Below are 26,704 nucleotides of genomic sequence, written 5' to 3'. Positions count from 1 at the left end.
GATGATCAGCAGGAGGCGCCGCACCGGTGAGTTGTCACAGTGGCCCAAACTTCTTTATGCTTCTTTGCAATTTCTAGTACTTCTGCTGGCCAGCTGGGCCATTCTATTTCCTCAGCACCTTAAGGGTAGCTAACATGTATCCTGCTTCAATAAGAATTGGTTGGTCTAAGACCTTTGTTTTATCAAGAGGCATTTCTCATAATACTTTATTTACCAAATCTATTATTAAAGTTTTTTAATATATCTATACCTATTATTCCATCTCCATCCAGATTTATTAAACCAAATAGTTCCCTTCCTTGTTTTGTTCCTAGTTGAAAGAAAACTGGAGGGCCGAATGGCACCTTACTCTTTGTTTCATTAAATCCTTGCAACTTTTTTATTATTATTACTGGGGGGTCCAAATAAATTTGTTTTAGTACTAACTAAAGAAAATGTGGCACCCGTATCTATTAACATATTTTGTCCGAATGCTCCCTTATTAAATTCCGCATTGGGTTTCCCCCAATTATCTGATTTAAAATGTGCCACAAAATCAGCATGATCTTTTGCTCATATCAGAAAAAATAAGAGGGTGTCTGGCTTGCCTATGCCTGATATTTGGGACATAGTGGAGCCATGGGTATGCTCCTTTCATGGTTGGCTAATCTGCAAAGCAATTCTTCAGTAGATAATCCATTAATTTGTTCTCTAGGTTTGTACTGTAATAATTTTCTTCAAACCCAATTTCTTCCTTAGTCACCAACTTTTCTCTTTTTGTAAGCAACAAACTTTTTATTTTTGTTTTCTTCTCTTCTTAATTCCTCTTTATTTTGTTTGCTTTGCTGTTTCCTTTTCCTTGTGGACCATTATTGGAAAAGGTCACCACTGATACCTTATCTTTTCTTTGGGAAGATAACATGTTTCTCATCATATTTTCTTTTCTTTCAAAGGCTGGAACATTTCCCTTTGTATTTCATACAGTCTTTTCGCTTGTTCCTCCATTTCCTGTAATGCAGTAGTTTCTGGATAGTCAGAAACCATAGCCATTCTTAATGCCAAATTAAACCCCAACAATAAAGCTCTTTTAAATTGTATTACATCATATATTATTACCCTACCCACTCAGATAACCCCAGAGTGTTTATACAATAATTTCTTTCTGGCTACCTATGGCTCTGGTCTTTCTCTTGGTGGTTTTTCCCTATGGAATCACATAACTGGGTTGTCGTTAGGGAAGAAAAAATTCAAGATTTCTTCCCCTATCATGTTTTTATCTCTTTGTCCTCCACCCTGTATTTCATAGGTATGTCCTACAAAATCTTCTGTACTTATACATTCTTTTATTAGAGCTGAGAAGTCACTCCGTTAACTCAGGCATTCTTGATGCCTTAGCTAATCATCCAACTACTGTACTTCTAGTTAGGAGACCCATAGACTTTCCCAAAGCCCTAATTTGTTCTGGGATATATGATCTTCTCTTCACTCCTCTTGTCCTCATAGTTTTAATCACTGTAGTTGTAATGATTGGAGCCATAGGAGGTGGTCTTTGTAGTTCTATAAGATCCTGGGAGAGGTTCCTTGAAATAGCAATAACAACAAGGGGTGTACAAATCCTCCTCATCTGACTCTATTCCTTCACTACTCCCAGTTTTATCGCTGCTATTCCCCCTTTACTTACTCTTAATTCCTCCTGTAGTGCACATATTTGCCTTTTACAGGCTGCATGATTTCTTTCTTTCTTTTCACCTGCATCTGAGAGTACAATTCTCATTGCAGCTTGCCTATCTTTTGCTTTTTGTTTCCATGGTTCAATTTCTTGAACTAATTTCTCCTGCTCTCTTTTTATCCCACTCAGTTCATTTTGTGAATGAATAATCGGAACCATCTGAGTTAACATAGTTGCTCATAATGTATCAGCTTCTGCTTTTAAGCTAACTACCATATATATTCATTCATAAGCCAAATTTTTTTGGTAAAAAAGTGAAGTATCAAAGAGCAGGGGTCGGCTTATCAACCGCTCTACACCAAAATTTGACAATTTTAAGCTCTATTGAATGATTTAATTGAATATCTAATACATTGTCATTTTGTTTACCTGGAGCGTTTGCAGGCATGGAGCCCCTCAGCTCCCAGTGGCTGCGGTTCACAGTTTCCAGCCAATGGGAGCTGTGGGAAGTGGTGGCCAGCACATCCCTCGGCCCACGCTGCTTCCCTCAGCTCCCATTGTCTGGGAACCACAAACTGTAGCCACTGGGAGCTGAGGGGCTCCATGCCTATAGATGCTCCAGGTAAACAAAATATCCTGACCAGTCAGCGGCTTACCCTGATGGGCCGGGAGCCAAAGTTTGCTGACCAGTTGTAAATCACTGATGATGGAACGTCAATTCTGGATTCACGTCTTTAAAAATTTGCTAAAATTTTATTTTTACTTGTCTATTTGTTATGCTATAATTAAGATAAAAGAAATATTAATATAAATAAAATGTATGGCTATCGATTATATCATTTTTCTCAGTTCATGTCTATGTAAACAAAGCACTTAAAAACACGTGCTTCCCTAAAGTTCAATTTTCCTAGTACTAGCTGCTTGCTTTTCCTAGTATTTTTCTACTACGTGACTCTATTATAATTATTTTTATAGCACGTACTTATATTGATCATAAAATAATTTATTGATGTCAGTACTGCAGCCGTTTAAAGTTGAAAAGGCTTTGTTTAGTGGACTGGCTTGAAATGAAAGCTAAAAGAGCACTGCTGCAGAACTCCATTACATTTGACCTTTGCATTTCACAAAATAATGCACTTTACAAGCCAATCAGAAAAATACAATGAACGATAATACTATGGCACTGATGTCAGACCACTACTGTGTAATTTGATCTCTTCATGCATTTTTACCAATGGACCTTGTAAGTCTCGAGCCAATCTGAAAATATAACATGCAGAATCGATGGAATCTGTGATAAAATTTAAATAGCCTGTTATCGCCAAAGACGCGCCAATCTACAGGGCTGTTGGAAATAAAGAAAGAACAATAATAACTGGACAGTGATAAAGCAGGTGACATTCCTATATAAAGTCATACAAAATCTATAACTAAATTATTATTTTCTAAGATTTTCATACTAGTATTTAAAATAAACAGTGAAATCAAAAGAAAACAGTCTGCTTATCAAGCAGCATTCAAATGTAAAGTTGTTGAATATGCAGAAGAAAACAATAATTGCGCCACTGCTTGTGAATTCTGTATCAATGGGAAGCAAGTAAGAGAATGGCAAAAAAATAAAATGACACTAAAAGACATGCCAAGAAGCAAGAAAAAATGTCCAACGAGGTGCGCTTCATTTCCTGAGCTGGAGAAAGATCTCAATGATTGGGTGTTGAATGCTGACAAAATGGGTACGTCGTCACTAGAATTGGAATTCATCTGTGTGCTCTGCAAATGTCGAAAGATGACAAATACAAGTCAGTAAAGCCGTCAATGTGTGTTGCATCAATGTGTTGGTGTACTCACTTCATGGCTGGGAATGGCAAACCGCGGCCACTGGGAGCTGAGGGGCTCCGTGCCTGTGGACGCTCCAGGTAAACAAAATGTCCCATCCCACTAGCAGCTTACCCTGATGGGTCGGGAGCCAGTTTGCCAACCCCTGCAATATAGGGTCAACTTATGAAAGGGTCATACAGTTTTTGCCATTTTTATCTAGCTATCCATCTTGGGGGGTCAGCTTATAAACGAACGGGCTAATGAACGAGTACATATGGTATTTCTTTATCCTATGTCTTTTTTTCTTTTCTTAACTTGTGTATTTCTCTTTTTAATTTATCTATTTCTAAACCCAGGGTACTGGCTACAATTTTTAGCCCTTGTAAAGCAGCTTGCTTTTTCTCCTTTTACTGGGTTTTCCTGAGGGGGGGGGGAGGAATTTTAAGTTGAACCCATTGTTCCAATTGCTTACACAGTTGCTGGTAAGCACTAGGCCGGGGTCCTCTTCGGGCTCCAGCAGCAAGAGGGATGTGTCTGTCTTCCTTGGTGGCTCCAGCCCAACTAAGCTTCAGGGCTGGCCTTTTATACTTCCTCTTCCTGTTCCGCCACTCTGCTTCCGGTGGGTGGGCGGCACCTTCCTCGCTCCACTCAGCAGGTGATGGGTTGTAGTCCCTCCCTGTCAATCTCTGCGGGAGGCCATGCCTCCTCACTACAAGGAGTAAAAATGTAGTATGCCGCTCACTAACGAGAAAAGCAGGCCATGGTCAGCGTGACATATCTAATCAAATAAACACATGGGACAGGCCTTTAATTTCACAAAAGCATGCTTCAAAACACTTGTATTCCTTTCCTATTTCATAGTAACTTCTATTCAGTTCTGTTCTTTCCCATGGGTGTTCTGAAATAGTTAAATAAAATCAATATCTGTGTGCAACCTTGTTGTTTATATCATAAAATTGCAGGATTGTCACACTGCATCATTCTGAAGCCTATAATATTTTCTGTGTCAGGGTGAAATGATGGAAACAGCTACAAGCATGGCTGAAAGCACGTTTATTTTGATTATTGCCAGGTTCAATCCTCACTAGGATTTTTGGTCTGTTACCAGTTTTTAAGTTCTCAGCCATTTTGACTTTATGAATTACACCTGTACAGTGTACAGCCACAGTAAGGCATTTATCTATGCCATGCCAAGAGTTTCCGTCCATTGTGACATCAGCGGTAACTCAAACAATCATCACCCTTACTCTACAGCTAATTTGCATACAAAAATATCCCTGGTTGTGTGAGGGAGACTGCATGGTGGATTACTTGCCCAACTGCCACACCCATGCAACAGCTTTGTTTAGCTGCTAGTTTATAATTAAAAGTAACATTTTTTTTCATCATAATAAAGTCTTGCAGGCCTTAATGCAAAGTATAGCAGATATATCAAAGTCAGATATATATATTTTGAATAACAACCACATTTGCTATGCAAATGATGGAATATTTAACCAGCTGGTCCATGAACCTCCTTGAAGTGGAGGTGGAGGCATTTCCCAGGCACTTATGGTGGCACCACAGAAAAGGCAATGCAGTAGTACAGTTAATGCTAAGGGCTTTGGTATTTTTAGTTTAATTTCCTATACATTTCTTTACAGGTAATAGCTTGCAGAGCTTGTAAATTCCTTTGTCCACTAGAGATTGCTTGCTCCATAAACTTCAATAGTGGGGCTTATAAATTATTTCAGCAAATAAGTGTGAATTTAATTATCTGTGCATACAAATGTAGTGTTTTCATCACAGCTATAGCATAAAGTAACTTTTTATAGTATATGTATTTCAAATGTTCACATAATTTTGATATTTTAAAATGGACATTTTAGCAAAGTACAACCTACTTATTAGGGCTGATTTTTACACCAAATTTGAAGTTCTAGGGCCTGACTCTCCAGTGTTTTGACAGTTTTATGAGCGTGCCACTCAATTAAGTCAATGGAGTTATATTGGTATAATGAAGCTGAGAATCAGTTCCCTAAACTTCAGTCATTTGAGTTTCCCAGTGGAAAATATGGTCTTTTGCAATGAGAAGTGAGAAATATGGTGGGGTGTGGTTATTGTTTTTTTACAGGTATAGGAGGGGTGAAGAGATTAACCTTCTCATAACTCAAAAATTGAAGCGTTTGCTAAAACTTTCAAAGGGATATTTATCTTGTAGCAGTGTCAGAGCATACAGAATTTCAGCCTAAAGTTTTGGAATGTTATGAGTGTGTGAAAATAGAGTAGAATGAAAGTCTCTCTCAGTTGTTCTACAACCAATGCAGCTCCACTATGATAACAGTGATGGAAGTGCTAGTGTAAAATAATTGTCAGTATTTTATCCACTGTGTCAACTAACCCTGCTTAGAGCAGGTATAGACAACATCAGTGCAATATCAACTGGAGAATTTGAGAAAGTCCTAAGTGTAGACAAGGCCTAACAGTGCAACACCTGCAATTTAATTAATTATTTAGAACCTACAAAAATTACTACATTAATTCACTGTTCTTTATAAATGCAACACTTGCATTGTTTGCACTATTTGTTGATGGCAAAGATATCTGCAGATTCCTTTTTGCAACTTTTAAATACCTCAATAATAGGTAGCTACAGGAACCATATGGATTGAAAGTGTTTTAAAATATACAGTTCTTTTGAACTAAAAATTAAATCGTAAGTACCTTTTTATTTATAAAGCATTTGATGGACTTGCATGCAATGTACAGTACGTGTTTTTAATTAAAACCGGTTTCAAAATGCAAAAACAAGGTACAGTACACTGTTTGAACTTCAAGATAAAAAAGAAATGGGCAACAACTTCTAATAATATATTCTGAATTGCAAATTCTGCAATTTTCAGCCACAGAGTCGTGATGCAAAGCCACTATAGTTTATTTTACACTACCACTTACGTTGTGGAATTTGTAACTCTGTATTTTATGAAGTCCTCTTGTTAGTCTGAAAGTCAAAATGACTGAGAAGTTAAAAATTTTGTTGTTCAAAACTAACAAACATAAACATAGTTTTTGTGTGTGTGTTTCTCTTATGAAACTTTATTTTCTAAAACAAGATGGCTTAACCATATTCCAGAAGGTCTATGATATCAATGCGTCTTCCTTGCTTTCATGACACGGACAGAAAATGAAATTTGTTTGTGTGTGTTGTCTTATTTCCAACCGTAAAGAGTTTTGAATATAAATACCTTTTAAACACTGTGAACCTCTATGATGCTTTGTAAATGTTTTATAATACAGAAAAGATTATTTCTGAAGACAGACAAAATGAAGTGAGGCAGTTCAAAGATTCCATCTCTTAAATTATGCTGTTTGAGTAACTGTGGATTTGACACTGTAGTCCTTACTAAAGCAAAACTCTATGATTTCATATTCAGGTGTACTGAACATGCACACTCCACACAGAAATCAAGGAAAATTGACTCTGAGAATCGGGCCATTGTTGACTTCAGAGGGAATTTTGTGCAGAATTAATCTTCCACTGGGAAGTGTATAGGGCACTGATGGGCAGTTGGAAGGGTGCATAATCTCTGTGTGTGGCGGGGGGGGGAGGTGTTCAGAAAGTGGAAAAACCAAGAGAAAGTTATCAATGATTCACAGCAAACAGCTTAAGGGCAAAAGATCAGGCTAAAATAACAAATGACAAATCGCTTTGTAGTGTGAATGGCAATGATCACTACACTTTGCTTGTTAGTGGTTTCCATTTTCATTCACTTATAACTTCTTGAAATATTTGCTTTTCAGGCTGAAATTTTCCAGGCTTGTTCTCTAATCAAAAATTGGATGTTTTTAAAAAAGATTTTAAGCAAAAAAAAAAAATTGGCCATTTCTAAGGTCAAAGACAGTGGAAAAAATATACTTTTCCCATAATAATTTTTGGTAACATTTTTATTATATCTACAGCCAAAATGGCTGGGGAGGGAAACCAGCATTTGGCATGGAAATAGCCCTCATCAGGGTGTGGTGCCTTTGAGAGTTCCAGTGAAATTTTGCTTTGATTTGACTTGCAAATCATATGCTGAGCTTGTGCAGTATATTTTACACAGACTTTCTAAACTTGTAAGATATACAACTAAGATACACAACAACCTGCATTCATAGCTGATGTTGTTGCCAAGACTGGACGGAACTATCTGGCAACCAGGAATTTGCCCAGTAGACTGGTGTCTGTCTCAGACCTCACAGCTTTTCCTTCTAGGCTCAGCTTCCTTTGAGAGCTGCTGTGCTGTTTGTACAAAGAAATGTGCCCTTTGGCTACTGGCAGAAACTGCTTCAGAGTTTCCATTAGTGCATGCAGCCTGATCTAACCCCTGCCCTGCCTGCAATGACTTCTCTTCAGGGTTGGGACCCCACCACCAACCCAGGCTGCTAAAATTGTTTCTCTGAGAAGCTGAGCCCTCTCTCTGTCTATCCAGGTAAATATAGTGGCTCCTTTGTGTGGCTTCTGGTACTCCTTTGCCCACCTCCCCTGCCTCAAAGTCAGGCTGCTGGAGTAATTCCTTTCTGAGGTTCCCGACCCCCCTTCATCCCTCCAGAGCTGGACCATCCAAGTGATTACGTTTCAGGGCTCAGACTAGGGTGACCTCCCATACCTAATTGTACATTTCGAGTCCCAATCCTGGACTGAATAACTCTGGGACACACAGGCGACGGCTTCCAAGCTCAACCCCCACTCCACTTCTTTCCCCAAGGCCCCACTCCTGCCCCACCTTTTCCTCCCCAGTTCCATCCCCTTCCTTGAGTATGCCCCATCCCTGCTCCTCCCCCTCTCTCCCAGCGTCTCCTGCACACTGCAGAACAGCTGATCTGTGGTGGGTGGGAGGCCCTGGAAGAGAAGGGGAGGAGTTAACCAGAAAGGCTGCTGGCAGGCAAGAGTCAGGGTGGGGGAGGAGAGGAGCTTGGCTGCTAATTTTATCCATGGGTGCTCCTGGAGTACCCCTGGAGTCAGCGCCTATGCCGGGACAGCATTTGTCCGGTTGTCCCTGATTCTCTGTGGTTCTGCTCTGCGCCTGCCTGAGGCTCAGGGATGGTGCCAGTCTCTTCCTGGTGGGGGGGAGGCAGAAGTGGGGGACCAGAAGCTAGAGCTGGACAGTAGTAAGAGCCACCCAGGCTGCTAGGACAGCCCCAGACCTTCCACGTGCCCTGGGCAGAGTGCTCCAGGGGGGAGGGGACATGGGATGGGGGCTGCTCTTAGGCACCCCAGCACCCCTCCCCCGCATCCAGGGCATGTGTACGGAGCTATATGGCTGGGAGATTAGATGCATGTGTTGGTGAGTATATGTGTGGCTGAGTGACTATAGGTACTTGAATATAGATGTCTTATTAGATGTGGTTAACTGGGTGATAATGAATGAGTGGCTATGTGAAAGAGAGGGAAGGAAAAATGCATGAGTTTAGAGAATGAATACATCTGTGTGTGAGGGTCGAAAAAAATGCAGAGCAAGCAGAGGTCTAATAAGAAAAAGCAAAACAAATGTCAATAACAGAAATCAAAGGAGAAAAAGGACAGATAAAATAGCAGAAAATAAGGCAGGATTTGGATGGGGGGGAATGTAAATTAAAGTTAAAGGCAGTGTGCCTTCAGAAACAAGGGAGAAAATTCAGACCATACTTTCTGATTTTATTTAATAGCTGCGGAGTCAGAGGAAAAGCCATGGAAGCTTAAGATTTCTTTGAAGTATGGGATGTAATGGAAGAAATAGAAATGGAAGCATATAACACATTAATATTTCATGCGGTTTTACAGAAACTTGACCCCAAGAAATAATATAACATATGAATAATATTGATATTAATCTGTGTCCAGCAATAAAGTGAGACTATATATCACTATATAACTGACCTTCAAAGTAATCATATAACTTTGGAGAACATAGTCTCGGATAAAGGACAGTGTTGTTTGTAGTTTGAAAGAATGATTGTTACAAGATTCAGTTAACATTAACTAAAGCAGTAGATATCTGCTAAACTACTGAAAGTTATAAATGTAAAATATGATATGACAAGAGATAAATACTTCTGTTTTTTTGGATGCATCCAGTAAACTCTGGCAAATACTCTAGCATAAAGAAAGTTCCAGATATCTATCTCATTAGCCTTACCAATTGGAATATAAAATATTCCTGTATCTTGTTTTTCTGTAACTTTTAGTATCTCTACAATTTCAAAATTGTTTTACAAAAAGATAGACCAGATGATGCCAGCAATTGTGATATTCTGATTTTATATCAGACTAAGTAAAGTTCTGATTGGAGAGAAAATAGGCTTTGAAATTCCCAGCAGAGTGAGATCAGAGTGGCAATCTTAGTAAAATGTTGGTAGTTCTGCCTGTGATTGTATGGTCCAATATCTCCAGTTTAGTCAGTGTTTCTCAATCTTTGATGTATGAATCAGTTGTGTCCACGGAACACTTAGCAGTGATCCATAGAGATCTGGCTGGTCACAAAGTTCTTACACTCGTAGTTTCCTATTGCTAAACTGAAATGATGCATTAAATACTTTTCTCATAATATCCATGTAAGCAATTGTTGTAGTTGCCACAGGGATCCGTACTGGTATAACTAGTTTGCATATGGGTGTGGTGGTGGGTTTTTTTGTTTTGTTTTGTTTTTACCAAAATAGTTATACTGGTTGGTACCACCCTTAGTGTGGATGCAGTCATATTGGTACAAAGGTGCCTTATATTGGTATAGTTTATTCCCCTTCTTGTAATAAACACTTTTACATCAGTATAGTTAAAGCAGTACACCTTTCTAGCATAGACTGAACTAGTCCTATGGACAGGTTATTCTATTGTGGAGTTTCTTGCACCTTCCTCTGAAGTATCTGGTAATGACCATTCTTGGAGATGGGACACTGGACTAAACAGACCATGGATCTAATGTAGTATTGCAGTTCCTGTCTGTTTGTTAGTATTTTCTTTGTGTAATGTTAAAAACATAACTATTGGCACCTCCATACAGTGGGCTCCCAGTCCTGTTCCCGTTGACTTCACTGGGAACAGGATTAGCTGCAAGATAATAATTCATATTGCATACATAAAGTACATATATGTATACACACTTTTAAAAGGACTTAACAAAAACAGAGATATTTATAGTCAGTTCTACAAATAAACACAGCTACATTATGTTTCTTACTTATTAAGGTCCTGGTCCAATGTCCATTTAAGTCAAGGGAAACACTTCACTCAAGCCCTTATTCAGTCTCAGTTCCAAAACACCATATGGGAACAGAAAGTATGTGCACACTTACATACTGCACCAGCAAGAGAGATTTTGTCAGGAATAGTTCAGGAATAGTTAACATTTAAAATAAGCTCTGATTCTGTCACTTATTTTTCTACAGAAACCAGGGTGCTGTCATGTTGTAACAGCCTTTATTTTGGTAATGCAGATAAGAAGAGTGCAGCTCTACTTAAATATCTGATGCATTGGCTGTGTATGAGTTCATGTACCTAGAACCTTCTATCTTTATTAAACTTATTAAAAAAAAAAAGCAAAATGTATATGTGCAAAACAGCATTTTCAGATGTTAACTTTATTTGTAAACAAAATGTCTTCAAATATATGAAAGCTACTAGTCCTCAATGGATAAATCCATGCCAAGGTTTTTTTTTTAAACTTTAAACTTTAATAATTAAATCTTCTTTATGGCTCATTTACTATTTAGGTCAGTGCTGTTCTAGTCTCCGTAGCTTCTTTTACCACCCTCAACATTATAGTAGCTGCAGGCCTTCCAGCTGTACATTAAGTGATGTGACTAACATCTCTTACGTGTAAGCTTTTGTTTTCTTTCTCATCCTTTCCCTGGAGGGAGAATTGTATGAATAGTGGAGTGTTTTGGTAAGCTGTGTGTTTCTTTTTGTTTGTTTGTTTGTTTGTTTTAAATGCACATGCTGCTATGTGTTTGTTAGAGAAGGCAAGTTTGAAGAAGTGCATCTTGGACTTGGAGCAGAAGGTTGGGAGGTTCTATTGGTCCTTAGTTACTGTGGGAATTCATTCTGCAATCTTGGACCAGCTTCTAATAAAGCTTTGTCTTCTGGTGCAGACAAGCTTTATCCTTATGGCAGAAAGTTCAAGTGGGATTGAGGAGTGGATTGGTCAGCCATGGTCTTCAACCCAGAGCTTTTGGCAGTCTCTTGATATAGATATGATGGATATGGGATGGATCACTTGATGATTTCCTGTTCTGTTCATTCCCTCTGAAACACCTGGCATTGGCTGCTATCGGAAGACAGGATACTGGGCTAGATGGACCATTGGTCTAACCCAGTATGTCCATTCTTATGTTCTTATGCTGGCTGGTCCAGGCTATGGAGTGCCTTGAAGGTAAGGACAAAGACCTGGAACTTAATTCAGTATTCTGTGGGAACCCAGGGTGGAAAGCGAAAAACAGAGAACTGGTTTCATGTGAATTTATTACTTCTGATTTCATGATAACTAAACAGGGAGTTGAAGCTGAAGGTAGACTACACATGAGTGACTTGGTCTAATATTTGGCCTGATTTGTCCTCAAATAATCACACTGAAGTCAGTAATTACATTATTAACTTAGCCTTAGAAAATGTAGACCCCAATCTCTTCTCTTTCTTTGAAGGGCCAGCCTCCAAAAAACCTAGCAGGCCAGTTAAAGACAAGGTCTTTGACTTAATCCTTACTGGCCTTTCGTGAGATGGTGGCCACAGTAGAACCCAAGTCAGGGAGGGCCCAGGCAGCATTTGCCAATTTAGTCTTTAATCTACCTCAGCTTTGTTTCTTTTTTGCTAACTCTTCCCTGAAATTTCATTTATCTAAAACTGTGTTATTGTTTTTGTTAGTCTGATTATTGTACAGTATGCAGGAGCATCATCTGTATGACCAGCACTATATACAAGTAATTTATCACAGGGTACGTTATCATCTTTGTAGGGGAAGCCAAGGGAATGTTTTTATATTTCACTGATTTTTTTTTATATCAGTCAAGGAAAACTACATGCAGTGGAAAATGCACTCTTCATCTTACAATTAGCACTCATTTTAACTTTTATACTTTGTACCACATTAAAACCACAACACCTAAAACATACTACAGAAAATATAGGCATGACTAAATGAATGTAAAAGCAGTGATTTCTGCTTTCCTAAGAATATTAACTTCTTTGACTAAGAGGCATGGCTATTTGGTTACATACAAGATGTCTTTTTATTAGTAGACAATATGTGCTTTCAGACACAGGAAGGTTTATCTCTCACATTGGCTTGCTTCATCTCTTCAGTGTTATCAGGGCATATGTATGTTGAGTAACTTCCATTTCACTCAACAAAAGTTAGCTAAATTCTAAAGTAAGTGAAGCAACAAATGCCGGAAGAGGAAATGACCAATTTTCAGCTTACATCAGACTAGGTAAAAACAATTATATTCAATTTTATTAAACTGACTCTACTTTTTGGGATTTTGTCACAGGGTGGACTGGCCCTTTAAGAGAGAACTACTCCAGCCCAACTGTAGCTCATTAACAAGTCCCTATGAAGCCTGTTAGAGGACCAGGTGTTCCCTTTAAAGAACTAGAGGGTAACAGGAAAAGAAAGGTGGGCTGGTGTGGCTAGGGTGGGCTAGTGGAAGATGGAGGATTTTTCTGACCTCAAAGTCACTGTGAAACTGAAGAGTTTATTAAAGAGGGAGAATGAATACAAAGAGGGTGGGGGAGAAAATAGAAGGGTATAGTATGGTAATCTTTTAGTTGAATGTAAAACAAAGAGCAAGCTAATAAACTGCTAAAAACTAAAATACTAGGCAAAGTTAAAATAAATTGCCAGCTACCAAAGATGACTGAAATAAAGGGTTAATATATGGAGTGCCATTAAAACTGACCAATGATGAGATAATCAAAAGCATAAAAGATCAAGTGTTAGTAAATAAGTGATTAATTAGTGAAAGAGAGGAAAGCAAGCCATCACATTTGAGGGAGAAACCCTACCTGAGAAATTAACACTAGGGTTACAGACTAACACAGCTACCACTCTGAAACCTGTCACTAGGGTTTCAGATATTCAGAACCAAGTCATATATCCCCCTCCCTTAACCTGTTAAAAGCATCAACAGGTATGGGTATGTAGCAGCTGTTTGTAAAGGCAAAAGAAGATGCAGTCAATGTGTGGAAGAGAGCCTATGAAAATTGTACAGAAGGGACAGAGGTCAAATGTAGTAACTCCAGTGGTACCCAAATTCTGGCATATAGAGGGTGTCTTAAGGCAAGCTAAAGAGTTACAAAAGAAAAAATTGTTAATAACATACCTTATACAGAAACTGTAAGAAGACTCTCAAAGCATCATGTGGAGAAGGAAGAAACAACCAGCACAAGAAAAGGGGAACTGCAGAAACAGCCGCATTCTATAAGGAATATGATAAATACTGTGGAATGAATAGACTACGATTAATGAAAAAAGAAAGGTTTATTGCATTAATGATAGAAGTGATACACTGTACATCACAGACTGTGGAAAAAATCAGAAATTATAGCAAGGGCAGTGGAAAAATACTTGTACATTAGCAGCTTGTCAATGGACTGAATTCATGCAATTTTGAATAAAGTTAAGGGGAAAATATAATTAGTATGGGGATCTCAGTCTTTTGTTGGAGTGAGCACAGTCTGATAGCACATGGTCAAGAACTAAAAGAAAATATCCTGGAAATGAAAACTAAACCAGATGTCATATGTATCCAGAAAACATTTAAAATTGCTTTTAAAATTCCAGGGTACATTGCCTTTGGGCAAGACCAAAAACTAAGAATAGGAGGAAGCATTTGTACTTTGATAAGGGAAAGATTAAACTATATAGCAGTAAAGAATGAAGAGCTCTAAAATATGCTGTTGAGATCCCAATGCAGAAGAGTAATACTACTTTAAGGATTTATAATATCTATAACCATGTGGGAAATTAGAAGGTTTGGAGCTACAAGAAATAGTAAAGAATGCTAAAAGAGCATATATTGTATACAGTGACCTAATTAGTCATAATACATTGTGGGGAAGTAAGACAACTGATGAAAATGATGCATGCTTAGAAAAATATTTTCATCAATGAAATCTACTGGCTTTAAACGATGGCATCACATCTTGATTTAATACCCTAGATCATGGGTGGGCAAACTATGGCCTGGGGGCCGCATCCAGCCCTCCAGACATTTTAATCCAGCCCTCAAGCTCCCGCTGGGGGAGCAAGGTCCAGGGCTCGCCCCGCTCTGGTGCGCCAGCCAAGGAGTAGAGTCAGGGGCTTGCCCCACTCCGCGCAGCTTCCAGAAGCAGCAGCATGTCCCTGCTCTGGCTACTACACATAGGGGCAGCCAGGAAGCTCCGCACACTGCCCCTACCCCAAGCGCTGTCCCCACAGCTCCCATTGGCCAGGAACTATGTCCAGTGAGTGCTGCGGGGCAGGGCAGCACACAGAGCCGCCTGGCTGCAGCTCAGTGTAGGAGCTAGAATGGAGGCATGACACTGTTTCTGGGAGCTGCTTGAGGTAAGTGTTGCCCGGAGCCTGGACCCTTGACTCCCTCCCACGCCCCAACCCCCTGCCCCAGCCCTGATCCCCCTCTCACCTTCTGAACCCCTCAGTCCCAGCCTAGAGCACCCTCCAGCATCCCCAGCCCAACCCCAGAGCCCGCACCCCCAGCCGGAGCCCCCACCCCCTGCCTGCACCCCAACCACCTGCCCCAGTCCGGAGCCCCATCCTGTACCCATAACTCCTCATTTCTGGCCCCACCCAAGAGCCCTCACCCCCTCCCACAACCCCCAATTTTGTGAGCATTCATGGCCCGCCATACAATTTCCATACCCAGATGTGGCCCTCAGGCCAAAAAGTTTGCCCACCCCTGCCATAGATGCTAGCTTTTCCTGCTTAGACCTGAGAATTATAACAGCAGTATTGAAAGTAAATGTAACTGGGAAATATATAAGGAACAAGGAATGGGAAGTGATCAATTCTTTATACTTTTCAAGGGCAAGGTCAGGTTGAAGGTAAGGGAAAATTTCTCACCTGGAATTTTAAGAAAGCAATTGTACAAGTAAATGTACTGAATTTGTGAATAATCATCGTGTGAATGATGTTATAGAGAATTTCAATTATAATATATCAAAGGGATTAATAGCAGCAGCTACTGTAGCCATAATTAGGATACTGAAGTACCCCCAAACTGAAAACTCACTTTCATGGTGGAATGAGTAGTGCAAAATAGCAGTTAAAAAAAGGAACCAAGTCTACAAAAAATGCAATGAATAGTGAAGATCTAATGAACTATAAAACAAGTAAGGCTACAACACAAAAAATATTTTAAAAAATCAGTTGGAGGAAGTTCTGTAGGCAGAAAAACAAAGATATTACAACATCAGAAATATACAAGCAAATTGGAAAATGAATGGAATTCCGACTGAGTAGTCACATCCCAGGTCTTGTTGGGACTCATAACATAGTTACGAATTCTGATTATTAGAGAGCAGAAGTTTTAGCAGAAACTTTGAGGGGTATGTAATGTTGAAAACCAAACTGAAGTTTTTCTCCAAATTAAAAGACAATTCATTGAAGAGAATCATGATCTATTATGCAGTTGGGGTAAACATGAAGATACTGTACTGAATGAATGGTTTTGTATGCAAGAACCTGGAAAAGCTATTGATATCAGCAAGAACACAGCCCCAGGTAGAGATAATATATGTAACATAAGGTTTAAATATCTCTTCAAAAGCAGTTTGAGGGTTATTGCAATTATTTAATACTATATGGGGGAAAAGGAGTGATACTGGGGTAGGATGGAAACATGCAGTAGTAATCATAGGTGCCAACTCTGTGGGTGCTCTGGGGCTAGAGCACCCATCGAAAAAAATGGGGGTGCTGAGCACCCACCAGCCACAATGGTTTGGCGGCACCCCCAATTAGCTGTTTGGCGGCTGGCGGAGGGGCTTGGGGAGGGCAGAGAGCAGCGAGCGGGTGGGTACCTCAGGAAGGGGGCAGAGCAGGGGTGGGAAGAAGCAGAAGAGAGGGTGGGGTTTTGGGGAGGGGGACGGCGCAAGGGTGGAGGAAGGCAGAGTGAGAACAGGGCTTTGGAGGAGGGGTAGAGTGGGGGCAAGGCCCCTGGGCAGAGTGACGGGGGGAGCACCCCAGGGGAGAAAAGAAAAACTCAGCACCTATGGTAGTAATTCCAATACAAAAATGAGGCAAACTATCCACAGAAGTGGATGTCCATAGACCAATTGCCCTTAGGTCTAGTCTGGGCAAAATTACAGAGAGAATGGTGAATGAAAGATTGGTTGTCTATCTGGAAAATAATGGTATTACAGATATGGTGCAGAGTGATTTTAGGAGAGGAAGATGCATCACTGATCACATTACTAAGTTATAAACTGAAATACAAAAAAGTCTGAGGCACAAGGGTTTCATGATTGCTGTCTTTCTAGATACATATGATACAAGGCATAGATACATACAAGGCATATGACATGCTATGGAGGGAAGGCTTGCTGTACAAAGTAGTCAAGTATCAGAGGGGTAGCCATGTTAGTCTGGGTCTGTAAAAGCAGCAAAGAGTCCTGTGGCACCTTATAGACTAACAGACATATTGGAGCATGAGCTTTCGTGGGTGAATACTCCCTTTGTCGGATGCATGTATTCACCCACGAAAGCTCATGCTCCAATACGTCTGTTAGTCTATAAGGCGCCACAGGACTCTGCTGCTTGTACAAAGTAGGTACACTAGAGATAAGGGAAAAATGTATGGGTGACCGTGGATGTAATGGAGCCTACAAACCCCACACTGTGCAGAGGCAGAAGGGAGAGGGGATCCTCTCCTGCCTACAGGCAAGCAGCCTGACCACACTCCCATGCAGCTGCCACAATTGCCAATCATGGAGGCAAGCACCTTCAGCTGCAACCAATAAGGGAAACAAGGCCTGTTATAAAAGGAGAGCTCAGCGAAGGTGGGGAGGCAGGAAGGTCTGGGACAGTGAAGGGGTAATAGCTTTGCACCAGGCTGTTTCCAAGTTCCAAAAACATAGCTCACAGCAGACCACTAAGCCTAATTAGAGGCCAGGGGCCAACCAAAGAAAACCAGACAGGGAGCAGTAGAGATGGCCGAAAAACAGCGGGGAATTGTTGCCGTCTGTAGCTTCCACGGGAGCCCAGGACAGACAACATGGAAAAAGTGGCGGAAGCTGTGCAGCTCTGTTCATAGTAGCCAAAAAAGGCGAGAAATGGTTAGATGAAAGAGTAGATAGAAAGACGAGAGGACATGCGAGGTGGATTCATAGTACCAGGAGACAGGTGGTGCACCGTGCTGCGCTGTCTGCTGGCAGTATGGCGTCTGCTGTAGCTTTCACGGAAGGAGGAGTGAGTGACGGCACACACCCAGAAACACCCGCGACAATGTTTTTGCCCCATCATGCACTGGGAGCTTAACCCACAATTCCAATGGGCAGCAGAGACTGCGGGAACTATGGGATAGCTTCTCACAATGCACCGCTCCGACATTTGATGCTAGCCTTGGTACTGTGGACGCACTCTGCCGAATTCACATGCTTTAGCAGGGACACACAACACCGAATGTATAAAATTGCTTCCGAAAATTCGAATAAAATAAGTTCGAATTAATTTCGTACTGTAGACGTACCCTCAGTCAAGTCTACTTCAGCATAGAAAAGAAAGGTGTGGCAAAGGAGTCCTTGCCTGGGAGAAGAGTCTGGGCCTAGCAGTCAGAGCAGAAGGTTGAACCCTAGCTAGGAAAAGCTGGAAGTGACAGCTTCATGAAGAGCAGACTGGGACAGAAGATGAGCTCTGGCTGTGGTAGGAGATGCCAGAGCTGAGTATGAACTTTTGTGTTGCAATGTTGGAGTTTATTTTGGGACCCTGGGGATAATTTTGAACTGTTTCTGTTATTAAACCAGCCCCAGGCAAGGGTGATATTAGCCATAAGAAAGAGTGTGAACTTTGTAAGGGGCCCTGAAGACAGAAAACAAGAGGCAGGATGCTGTAGTGCCCCCTGTGGCCAGGGACGGGGTGCTCAGGAGATGGCTGACTGTTAGTTACAGACTTGACATAATAGCTAAGGTTCCAATGCTGCAAACATGCATGCACTTAATTCTATACATGCAAGTAGCTCCAATGAAATTACACATGTATGCATGAGTGTCTCTTTGCAGGGTGGGACCTATTACACTATTTAGGTTACTAATGAGTCTCCTGTGTGTAGACCTGATGGCTCTATGCCAGTGTTCTTCAAAGTTCGGGTCCTGACCCAGTACTGGGTCGTGGCATGTAAGGCACTGGGTGGCCTTGCTCAGCACCCAGGGACCCTTGCGGCTCTAATCAGCACCGCCGACCGGGACGTTAAAATGCCATCAGCGATACTGCCCAGCTAAGGCAGGCTAGTGCCTCTCTGTTCCGACACCGTGCTGTGCTCTGGAAGCAGCCAGCAGCAGGTCCAGTTTCTAGGCAGGGGGGCCATGGGGCTCCGTGCCCTGCCCCCAACCCGAGCACGGGGGGGGGGGGGGCGGTTGGTGCCTGCAGGCGAGAGCAGCGTGAAGCTGCTTGTGTACCTTCGCCTAGGAGCTGGACTTGCTGCTGGCTGGTTCCGGGGTGCAGTGCAGTCCGTGGTGCCAGGACAGGCCTGCCTCTGCACCTCAGCTGCACTTCTGACCAGGAGATGCCGGAGGTAAGTCTGTGCCCCAATCCCCTGCCTCATCCCTGCGCCCCCCTAACCTGGAACCCCTTCCTGCACCCCAAACCCCTCATCCCGGCTCTACCCCAGAGCCTGCACCCCTGACCCCCTTCCACACCCCTGCCCCAGTCCTGAGCCCCCCCAAACCCGGAGCTCCTCCTCCACCAACCCTCATCCCTGGCCCCACCCCAAAGCTGCACCCCCAGCCCAGAGCCCTGACCTCCCGCACCACAACCCCCTGCCCTAGCCCAGAGCTCCCTCCCACCCCTGAACCCCTCATTCCCAGCCCCACCCCGCAGCCCTCACCCCCACACCCCAACCCTCTGCTCCAGCCTTGAGCCCCTCCCATACCCCAAACCCCTCATTCCCAGCTCTGTTGGGTTGTGGGCATCAACAATTTTCTTCAACTGGGTCCTCAGAAAAAAAGTTAGAAAACCACTGCTGTATGCCATCAGTGTCTGCTCTTTAAATTACAATTTGTCTTCTTTCTGAGGTCTTTGTAGCTGAATCTGTCCCTTTCAGATTTTTAAAAAATGTACACTTTAACTGCCATTTTCTTTAACTATTATGGCTATAAAGATAATTTTAGCTGTATTTGTGAGAGATTACTTGCTACATCATATACAAAACCCTTGCACAAATATGCACATACAATACACCCTCTTGTACATGGTCATGGTATGTTCTTTCTGGACTGTGGTTGTTCAAACAGAATACTACTATTTCAAAGAACAACCAACCCTGCACTCAAGGTTTTGTGGTAGCAGCCAGCAGGAAATGAGTTAAATCAAATGTCCTTACAAGGATTCTGCAGTCAGTGTATTTCAACAATAACTTTATATAATTTATTTATATCACTGGAGGTACACAGTTATGGCTAAGAAAAAAACAAATATAATGCATTGGTTCTACATTTGATAGAGAATATCATATCGTTAAACTTTTCCTTATCTAATGACTAGTAGTCTTATATAAAACTTGTTTTATGAAAACAGTTTTTATAACTGCAACAGGAGTCAACTGAATATGCACAGAGACCTCTCCAGGAAGATATGAAATGAGTAGGGCCCTAGCAAATTCATGGTCCATTTTGGTCAATTTCACTGTCATAGGATTTTTTAAATTGTAAATTTCATGATTTCAGCTATTTAAATGTGAAATTTCAAGGTGTTCTTTAATTGTAGGGTGCTGACCAATGTTCCCTCCAATTTTTCCCATCCATGTGTGGAATGAATGTTATTATGTGCAGCAATATGAAGGTGATGCGTGGCCAGGGTGGGGCCAAGGGGTTTGGAGTGTAGGAGCGGGCTCAAGGCTGGGTCAGAGGGTTCGGGGGGGGGTGAGGGGGTTGGGATGCGGGCTGCAGTAGGGAGGGAAGACTCACCCCAGCCCTCTCTCCCTGCCACAGCCCTGGGGCTGGGGGAGAGGTGTCTGGCCCTGCCGGGGCTGTATGTGTGGGGGATAGGCATCTGGCCCCGCTACAGTCCTGGGGCTGTGTCTGTGTGGGAGAGGCATCTGGTCCTGAGGCTGGAGAGGGGCTAGAGGAGAGAAATCTGGCCCTGCCACAGCCCCTGAAGCTCTTGGGAGTGGGGGGAAGAGGTGTCTGGCCCCGCTGCAGCCCCTGGAGCTCTGCGGGGGGAGAGGCATCTGGCCCCGCCGCAGCCCCAGGGCTGGAGGGGGAGAGAGGCATCTCTCCTTGCCGCTCCGCAGCCCCAGGGCCGGGGAAGTTGCTGCACGCCCCAAGCTTGCCCGTCACCACTCCCTACCTCAGCACACTCCCGACTGCAGCAGTGTGCATGCCTTTGCGCCCCTTGGCGGCCTCCTGGACGGCCGTGGATGTGTGCACCTTAGAGGGAATGTAGGTCCTGCCCAAAAAGGAGCTGTGAGGTGGTCGCAAGGTTATTATAGAAGAGGCTGTTGTACTGCTACTCTTACTTCTGTGGTGCTGCTGGCGGCGGTGCTGCCTTCAGAGCTGAGCAGCTGGAGAGTGGAGGCTGCTGACAGGGTGGAGCCCAGCTCTGAAAACTGAGCTGCTGCCAGCAGCACAGAAGTAAGGGTGGCAATACCGTGACCCCTTAAAATAACCTTGTGACACCCCCCAACTTCCTTTTCCCAGTTTGAGAAACACTGGGCTCCCCCCATGAAATCTGTATAGTACAGGGTAAAAGCACACATAAGACCAGATTTAATGGTGGGGAGACCAGATTTCATGGTCCATGACATCTTTTTGATGGCTGTGAATTTGGTAGCCAGTAATGAAGCTATACTACTTGATTAATTAATAAGGAACATCCCTTTTAATTATGTTCCAAATTAATATTTGTTCATAGATACTCCACTTTGTCAAAATGAAGTAGCAACGCAAGAAATACTGCACAGGTGAGGTGATCAATAACATGTCTTTCTAAACTTCCTGATGTATTAATTTTACTTTCTCAGTCTGTTCTACATGTGGGTCTTGGCTGATTGTAAACTGCAGACTAGTATGGATTGTGTTCAGGGAAGCAGACTTTGCCCTAGGGACACTCCTTCCCGGCCAAATGTCCACTCCCAGTCTACGTGCCCTAGGCATTTTATGCAACTGCTAATTCTGCTTGCTCGCTAAATTTGAATTCGGGGAGATGGGAGTAGAAAGTCAGCATCTGTAGACTCCGGACAGTGTAAAGATAAATCAAGAAACGTACCTCTCTAATAATAAATGGGAGACGCGCTCGAAATGCATAGTGGGTGAGAGCACACTGGCAAAACAGCAACATCCTTTTTAAGGCGACATGAGCAGTTTTTAAAGGGAACAACTCTGCAGCAGTCCACACTTGAAAATGCAGCCTGCGTCAGCTGCAGTTTCCCATTAAACTAGCGCCGCGACTCCTTTTTTGTAACTGCACTTAACTGCCTTGTGCAATAGACAACCCCCCGCAGAAGGGCCCTGTCCTGAAGCCCTCGCTCACCCCGGGCTCTAACTTCCACAGCAGTTTCGAGGGGTGGGCCGGGAAGGGGGCAAGACGTGTCACAAGTCTCCGATTCTGCAGCATCTCACCCTCCTGCCACCTCAACGTTCCGCAAGCGGTGATTGGCCCACAAGAGATCGCTCGCGTACCCTCCAGCGGCGAAAGAAACCGGACGCGCGTGGGCATCCGGGTAGCGGGCGCGCTTCCACCCGTCAGTTCCTTCACGCGCGGGCAGGAGATTCGCTCGCGCGTGCTCGGCAGCCGTTGAGTGGTAGGCTTGGGGAAAGCGAGCTTCCTCCCCCGCCCCTCTCTCGCTCGCGCGCGCGCTCGCTCGCTCTTTCGTAGCGCATGCGCGTTTGGTTCCGGCCCTTTCGGGCTGTTTAAACAGGAAGGCGGACATATTTGTGCGAGTCTTCCCCTCATTCCCGGAGGCAGCCGCGGCCGGACCTTGCTTCGCTTCCTTTCCGCCCTTTCCTTTCCGCAGCCTCGCTTGGTCCCTTCCCCGGGAGAAGCGGCGTCCCGCGACTGGTCTGTGGGGGAGGGAGATGGGGGAGGGGCCAGGGCTGGAAGTTGCGGCGAGTTGAAGCGCAGCTCCCGGCCGGGGGCTGGAGTAGGGCGGCGAGTCCCTGCGGGGCCGGTCAGGAGGGGCGCGGGGGAGCCGGGGGCAGGCAGCGAGGAAGGAAGATGCTGCCGTCGCTCCGCTGAAGCCGCTCGTGCCCGAGGGGTGTCGCCGCGCTCGAGGGGGGCCTCTCCCCCGGAAGTGGGGACCAGGGCGGCCTGCGCAGCTGGCACCCCGCTGCCCGGAGCAGCTTGGGCACAGGGCGGGGGCAGCGCCTGTCCCCGCACCCCGCCCCGGGGCTCCATGGAGGGAGTAGCCCCGAGGCGCTGAGGAGTTTCCTGTTTTCATGGTGGTTTTTGCTTCAAAAGAAATTGCTCTTCGGGAGCTGGTGCCGAGCAGCAGCAAGAGGAGGAACCGCTCCGCTGGTTCCGAGGGCGGCCGCCTGGCTGGGGGAATGCGGCTGGCGAGACCGAGGTGGAGCGAGGGAACCCGCGGGGTTGCGAGCGCAGCCTAGAAACTCGTGTGTGCGGATCGAGGGGACAGCGCTTCCTGCCCCACTCTCGGCTCTGAATCTTTTGGGGGAGCGCGTGAGACTTTCCTCCCCCCCCCCGCCCCTACTTCGCTCTCAGGAAGCATCGTAGCCTGGTAGCTCACCCTGCTTTGCTGTAGAATAAGGAAAACTCTTATTCTCGGAAACATGTCGACAGGAGAAAACTTTGAGGCTCGGTTTGAAAAAATCGATGTGATGTTAAGGGACCCCAAATCTGAAGTGAACTGTGACTGCTTACTGGTAAGTAGCGTGTGCGTGGACATCCGTCTGCGCCCTGTTTCTGTGACTCTACTACCCTGTAGGACCAAATTCTACACGCCTTGCTTAGTCGCGTTACTTAACTCCTACTTACGTTTGTTTACCAGGGATGAGTGCTGTAGTGTGTGCGTGAATCTGTGAACTATGACAGACGCTTCAGTGGCACTGAAGAATCTGCTTATTCTTCACGCCTCCACCTTAGGTTTCCTATACATGTCTTGTGCTAGTTCTTTGCTGTCACTACTTTTATAGTCGGCAATGTTAACTTTGTTGTTCAAAGAGATGACAAGTTATTGCCACTTCTAAACCCAGATACTGTCCTGCAGATAGTCATGTGCCGTAGTGTATAAATTTTCTCTTTTAAAATGAGTGTATTCTTGGGAACTGTGAGGCTTATATGCAACTTATTACCACTTTCATTAGAGAATCTGAATGCTATTAATACTTCTCATATACATAGTGTTGTGCAACTGCTCACTAATTTTCACAATGTTTTTACCCCCTTTACTACAACAATCTGTCTGGGGATTGGTCCTGCTTTGAGCAGGGGGTTGGACTAGATGACCTCCTGAGGTCCCTTCCAACCCTGATATTCTATGATTCTATGAACAATCTTACAGATGGGGAAAATAGACATGGGATTGAATGACTTGCTCAAAACTTCCTAGTAAGCCTATTGAAGTGATGGGAGGAGAACTGGGGACACTGTTTTCTGTTCCCCTACTTGATCCTGTAGCCCATGCTGCTTCTTCAGTTATTTAGTGTCTTGACACATTTCAGAGTCTTAATGAGTAGCATGTGCTAAAATGAAAGATAATATCTAGCTCAGGGGTCGGCAACCTTTCAGAATTGGTTCATTTATTCACTCTAATTTAAGGTTTCGTGTGCCAGTAATACATTTTAACATTTTTAGAAGTTCTTTTTCTATAAGTCATAATATATAACTAAACTCTTGCTGTATGTAAAGTAAATAACATTTTTTAAAATGTTTAAGAAACGTCATTTAAAATTAAAGTTAAAATGCAGAGCCCCCTGGACTGATTACCAGTTCCTGGGCAGTGTGAGTGCCACTGAAAATCAGCTTGTGTGCCGACTTTGGGACACGTGCCCTAGATTTCCTATCCCTGATCTAGCTCCTGAGATGATTTTCTAAAATGCTGATGGCTGACATTCATATGAAACTAATACCTGTGTACTGTTAGTTTCTGATTGCTTTGTAATGTAAAGCTGAAATAGACTTAGATATGGCTGGATGCCTTAATTTTACAGTTGTCAAAAGTAGTAACAATAAATTACATAAGCTAGTAAGCCAGTTAAGCAAAATTTCTTCTTGCTGGGGTGAAATGCCAAGTGAATAAAATAGATTTTTAGATTTTGAACATTGTCATGGTGAAGGGCAAGTGAAGTAGGTTTTTGTACCTGATAAGCTTTTGAAAAGCTGTGTTATGCATACACACAATTGTTCTCGTTTTCATAATAAACTATTGAGTTACCTTTTCTTGTTGTGGAAAGATTCAGCTTCAAATGAAGGCAAAAATGCCCCTTTTTTAAACTTGGGCTATGTGGTTCTGAACAGAATATGCACCTGTACATAGAATGTGAGTGGTGGAATACAGTGCGTTAATAATTTGTAAGCTACGCAGAAACTACTACTTAGTTATGGAATTTGGAAGTTCTTGTATCTTGTATTTTAGCCTACCAGATAAACATCTTGTACTGAACAGTGGGGAGCAGGATATGTGAGCTGATACTGTTTCATGTAATTGCTGAGAAATTCATGCTCTAAAAGATGCAAGGGTCAATTTATTGCTTGCAAGTTGGGGCAGTTTGAATATTTGGGTGATGGCTGTACATTCTAACATATTTGAAGTCCTAATGAGTAATAGTATTCTGCATGTATAGAACTACTACTCTTGCTATTCAGAAATTTCTTATTTTTAACAAATTTTATACTCATAGCTAACATAGGGAACTGATAATGATGTACACTGTAAGCTAAGTCCTGGGGTAGCTGTACCTGTGATCGATACCCTATTTTCACCACTGAAAGTCAAATGTTTTCCCCACGTTATGTATACAACATTATCAGTTTTTATGGTAGCTTTGAGAGCAAGTTACTAGCACATCTGCTTGTCCACCTCATAAATCTGACTACAGCCACAACATGGAAGCTGTGACACAGGAATTGCAAGGATGTTGCAACTAGCAGAATTGAGGTGTATTGGAAGAGCTTACCCCAATGTGTCTAGAAAGCAAGCGTGTCACGGAACTTGGTAAGAAATATTGCTGTAGCTTATAGTGTAGACTGGACCTTATCCATATTTTGTAACCTTCTTTTGGTTCATCTGCTCTACAGTCTGGAGCCACAAGTGGGGACAGTTGTGTTGGAACCAGGTTCCCTGACCTAATTGTGGTGTCAATAGGGCCTATACATAGCTCCATCCTGGGGCTTAACTCTCTTTAATATTGGGGGTCTTACTGGACAGATGATAAATTGGATTGAACTCTTGCAGATTCATAGGTCATGGTTTTAAACGTACCTTCTTTTGATGCAAATTTCAGAATGAGATTTACTTTCAGCTGTTTCTTATCTTTCCTTAGTGGGCACTCCTTTGAAGAGAACAAAAAAATACAGTCCAAAACTTTTTTTGCTGACTGACAGGAAATGCTTTTTTCTAATAGTGTCAATACAACAGTAGTCCACCAGGTTATAAGTCTTTGGTGTCTTACATATAAAATCAGTAATGACTGGATGCTGACGTTCATGTCCCTGCTTTTTAGACACTTTTTTTTAGTAAAAGCTTACTGCCAGAGCATTTAAAATCTCTACACTAAATTAAGTTGTCATAAGAAGTTGGGTATGTGTTGACTCTTGTCCATCTAGCACCACAACTTAATATGCTGTTTCACAGAAACAAAATACATGATTTCTGGCCTGAATGGTTTACTCTGTGTGGCATAACCTTTTCTGCGGCTTAAAAAAAAAAAAGCATTAAAGGAGTTAGGAATGCATTCTGCAGAAAAACGTATTTTACTATTTTTAAAATAGCATTTGAAGCTGGCTAAACATAGCCTACATTTCTTTTTTGGAAAAAGTTTAAGGATTAGACTTCTGCTTAACAAAAGCTAGTTCATAGAGCTAACACAAACAATGTCTGCTTTACATGCTCCCTGTCTCATTTACATAGGCTTTGGTTAACTTC

General features: G+C 42.9%; 1 protein-coding gene across 4 annotated transcripts in view; it reads left to right on the top strand.

Moving 5' to 3' along the window:
- ROCK1 (Rho associated coiled-coil containing protein kinase 1) overlaps positions 1 to 26,704 on the top strand; it is a 264,492-nt gene that overhangs the window by 57,202 nt on the left and 180,586 nt on the right. Inside the window, exon 1 of one of the 4 annotated variants that reach the window (XM_039522155.1) lies at positions 22,424 to 23,483. The exons of 2 other annotated variants lie outside the window; for them this stretch is intronic. In XM_039522155.1, coding sequence (XP_039378089.1) covers positions 23,391 to 23,483 — 93 coding nt within the window. In that variant the 5' untranslated portion in view covers positions 22,424 to 23,390. Of the gene's footprint in view, positions 1 to 22,423; positions 23,484 to 26,704 lie in introns of those variants that run through there. One more of the 4 variants, XM_039522156.1, reaches the window with a different exon arrangement.

Source organism: Mauremys reevesii, linkage group 2, assembly GCF_016161935.1.
Source record: "Mauremys reevesii isolate NIE-2019 linkage group 2, ASM1616193v1, whole genome shotgun sequence".
Taxonomy (NCBI): Eukaryota; Metazoa; Chordata; order Testudines; family Geoemydidae; genus Mauremys; species Mauremys reevesii.
The sequence above is the reverse complement of the archived record's forward strand: the minus strand, read 5'-3'. Positions and strand labels throughout refer to the sequence as shown.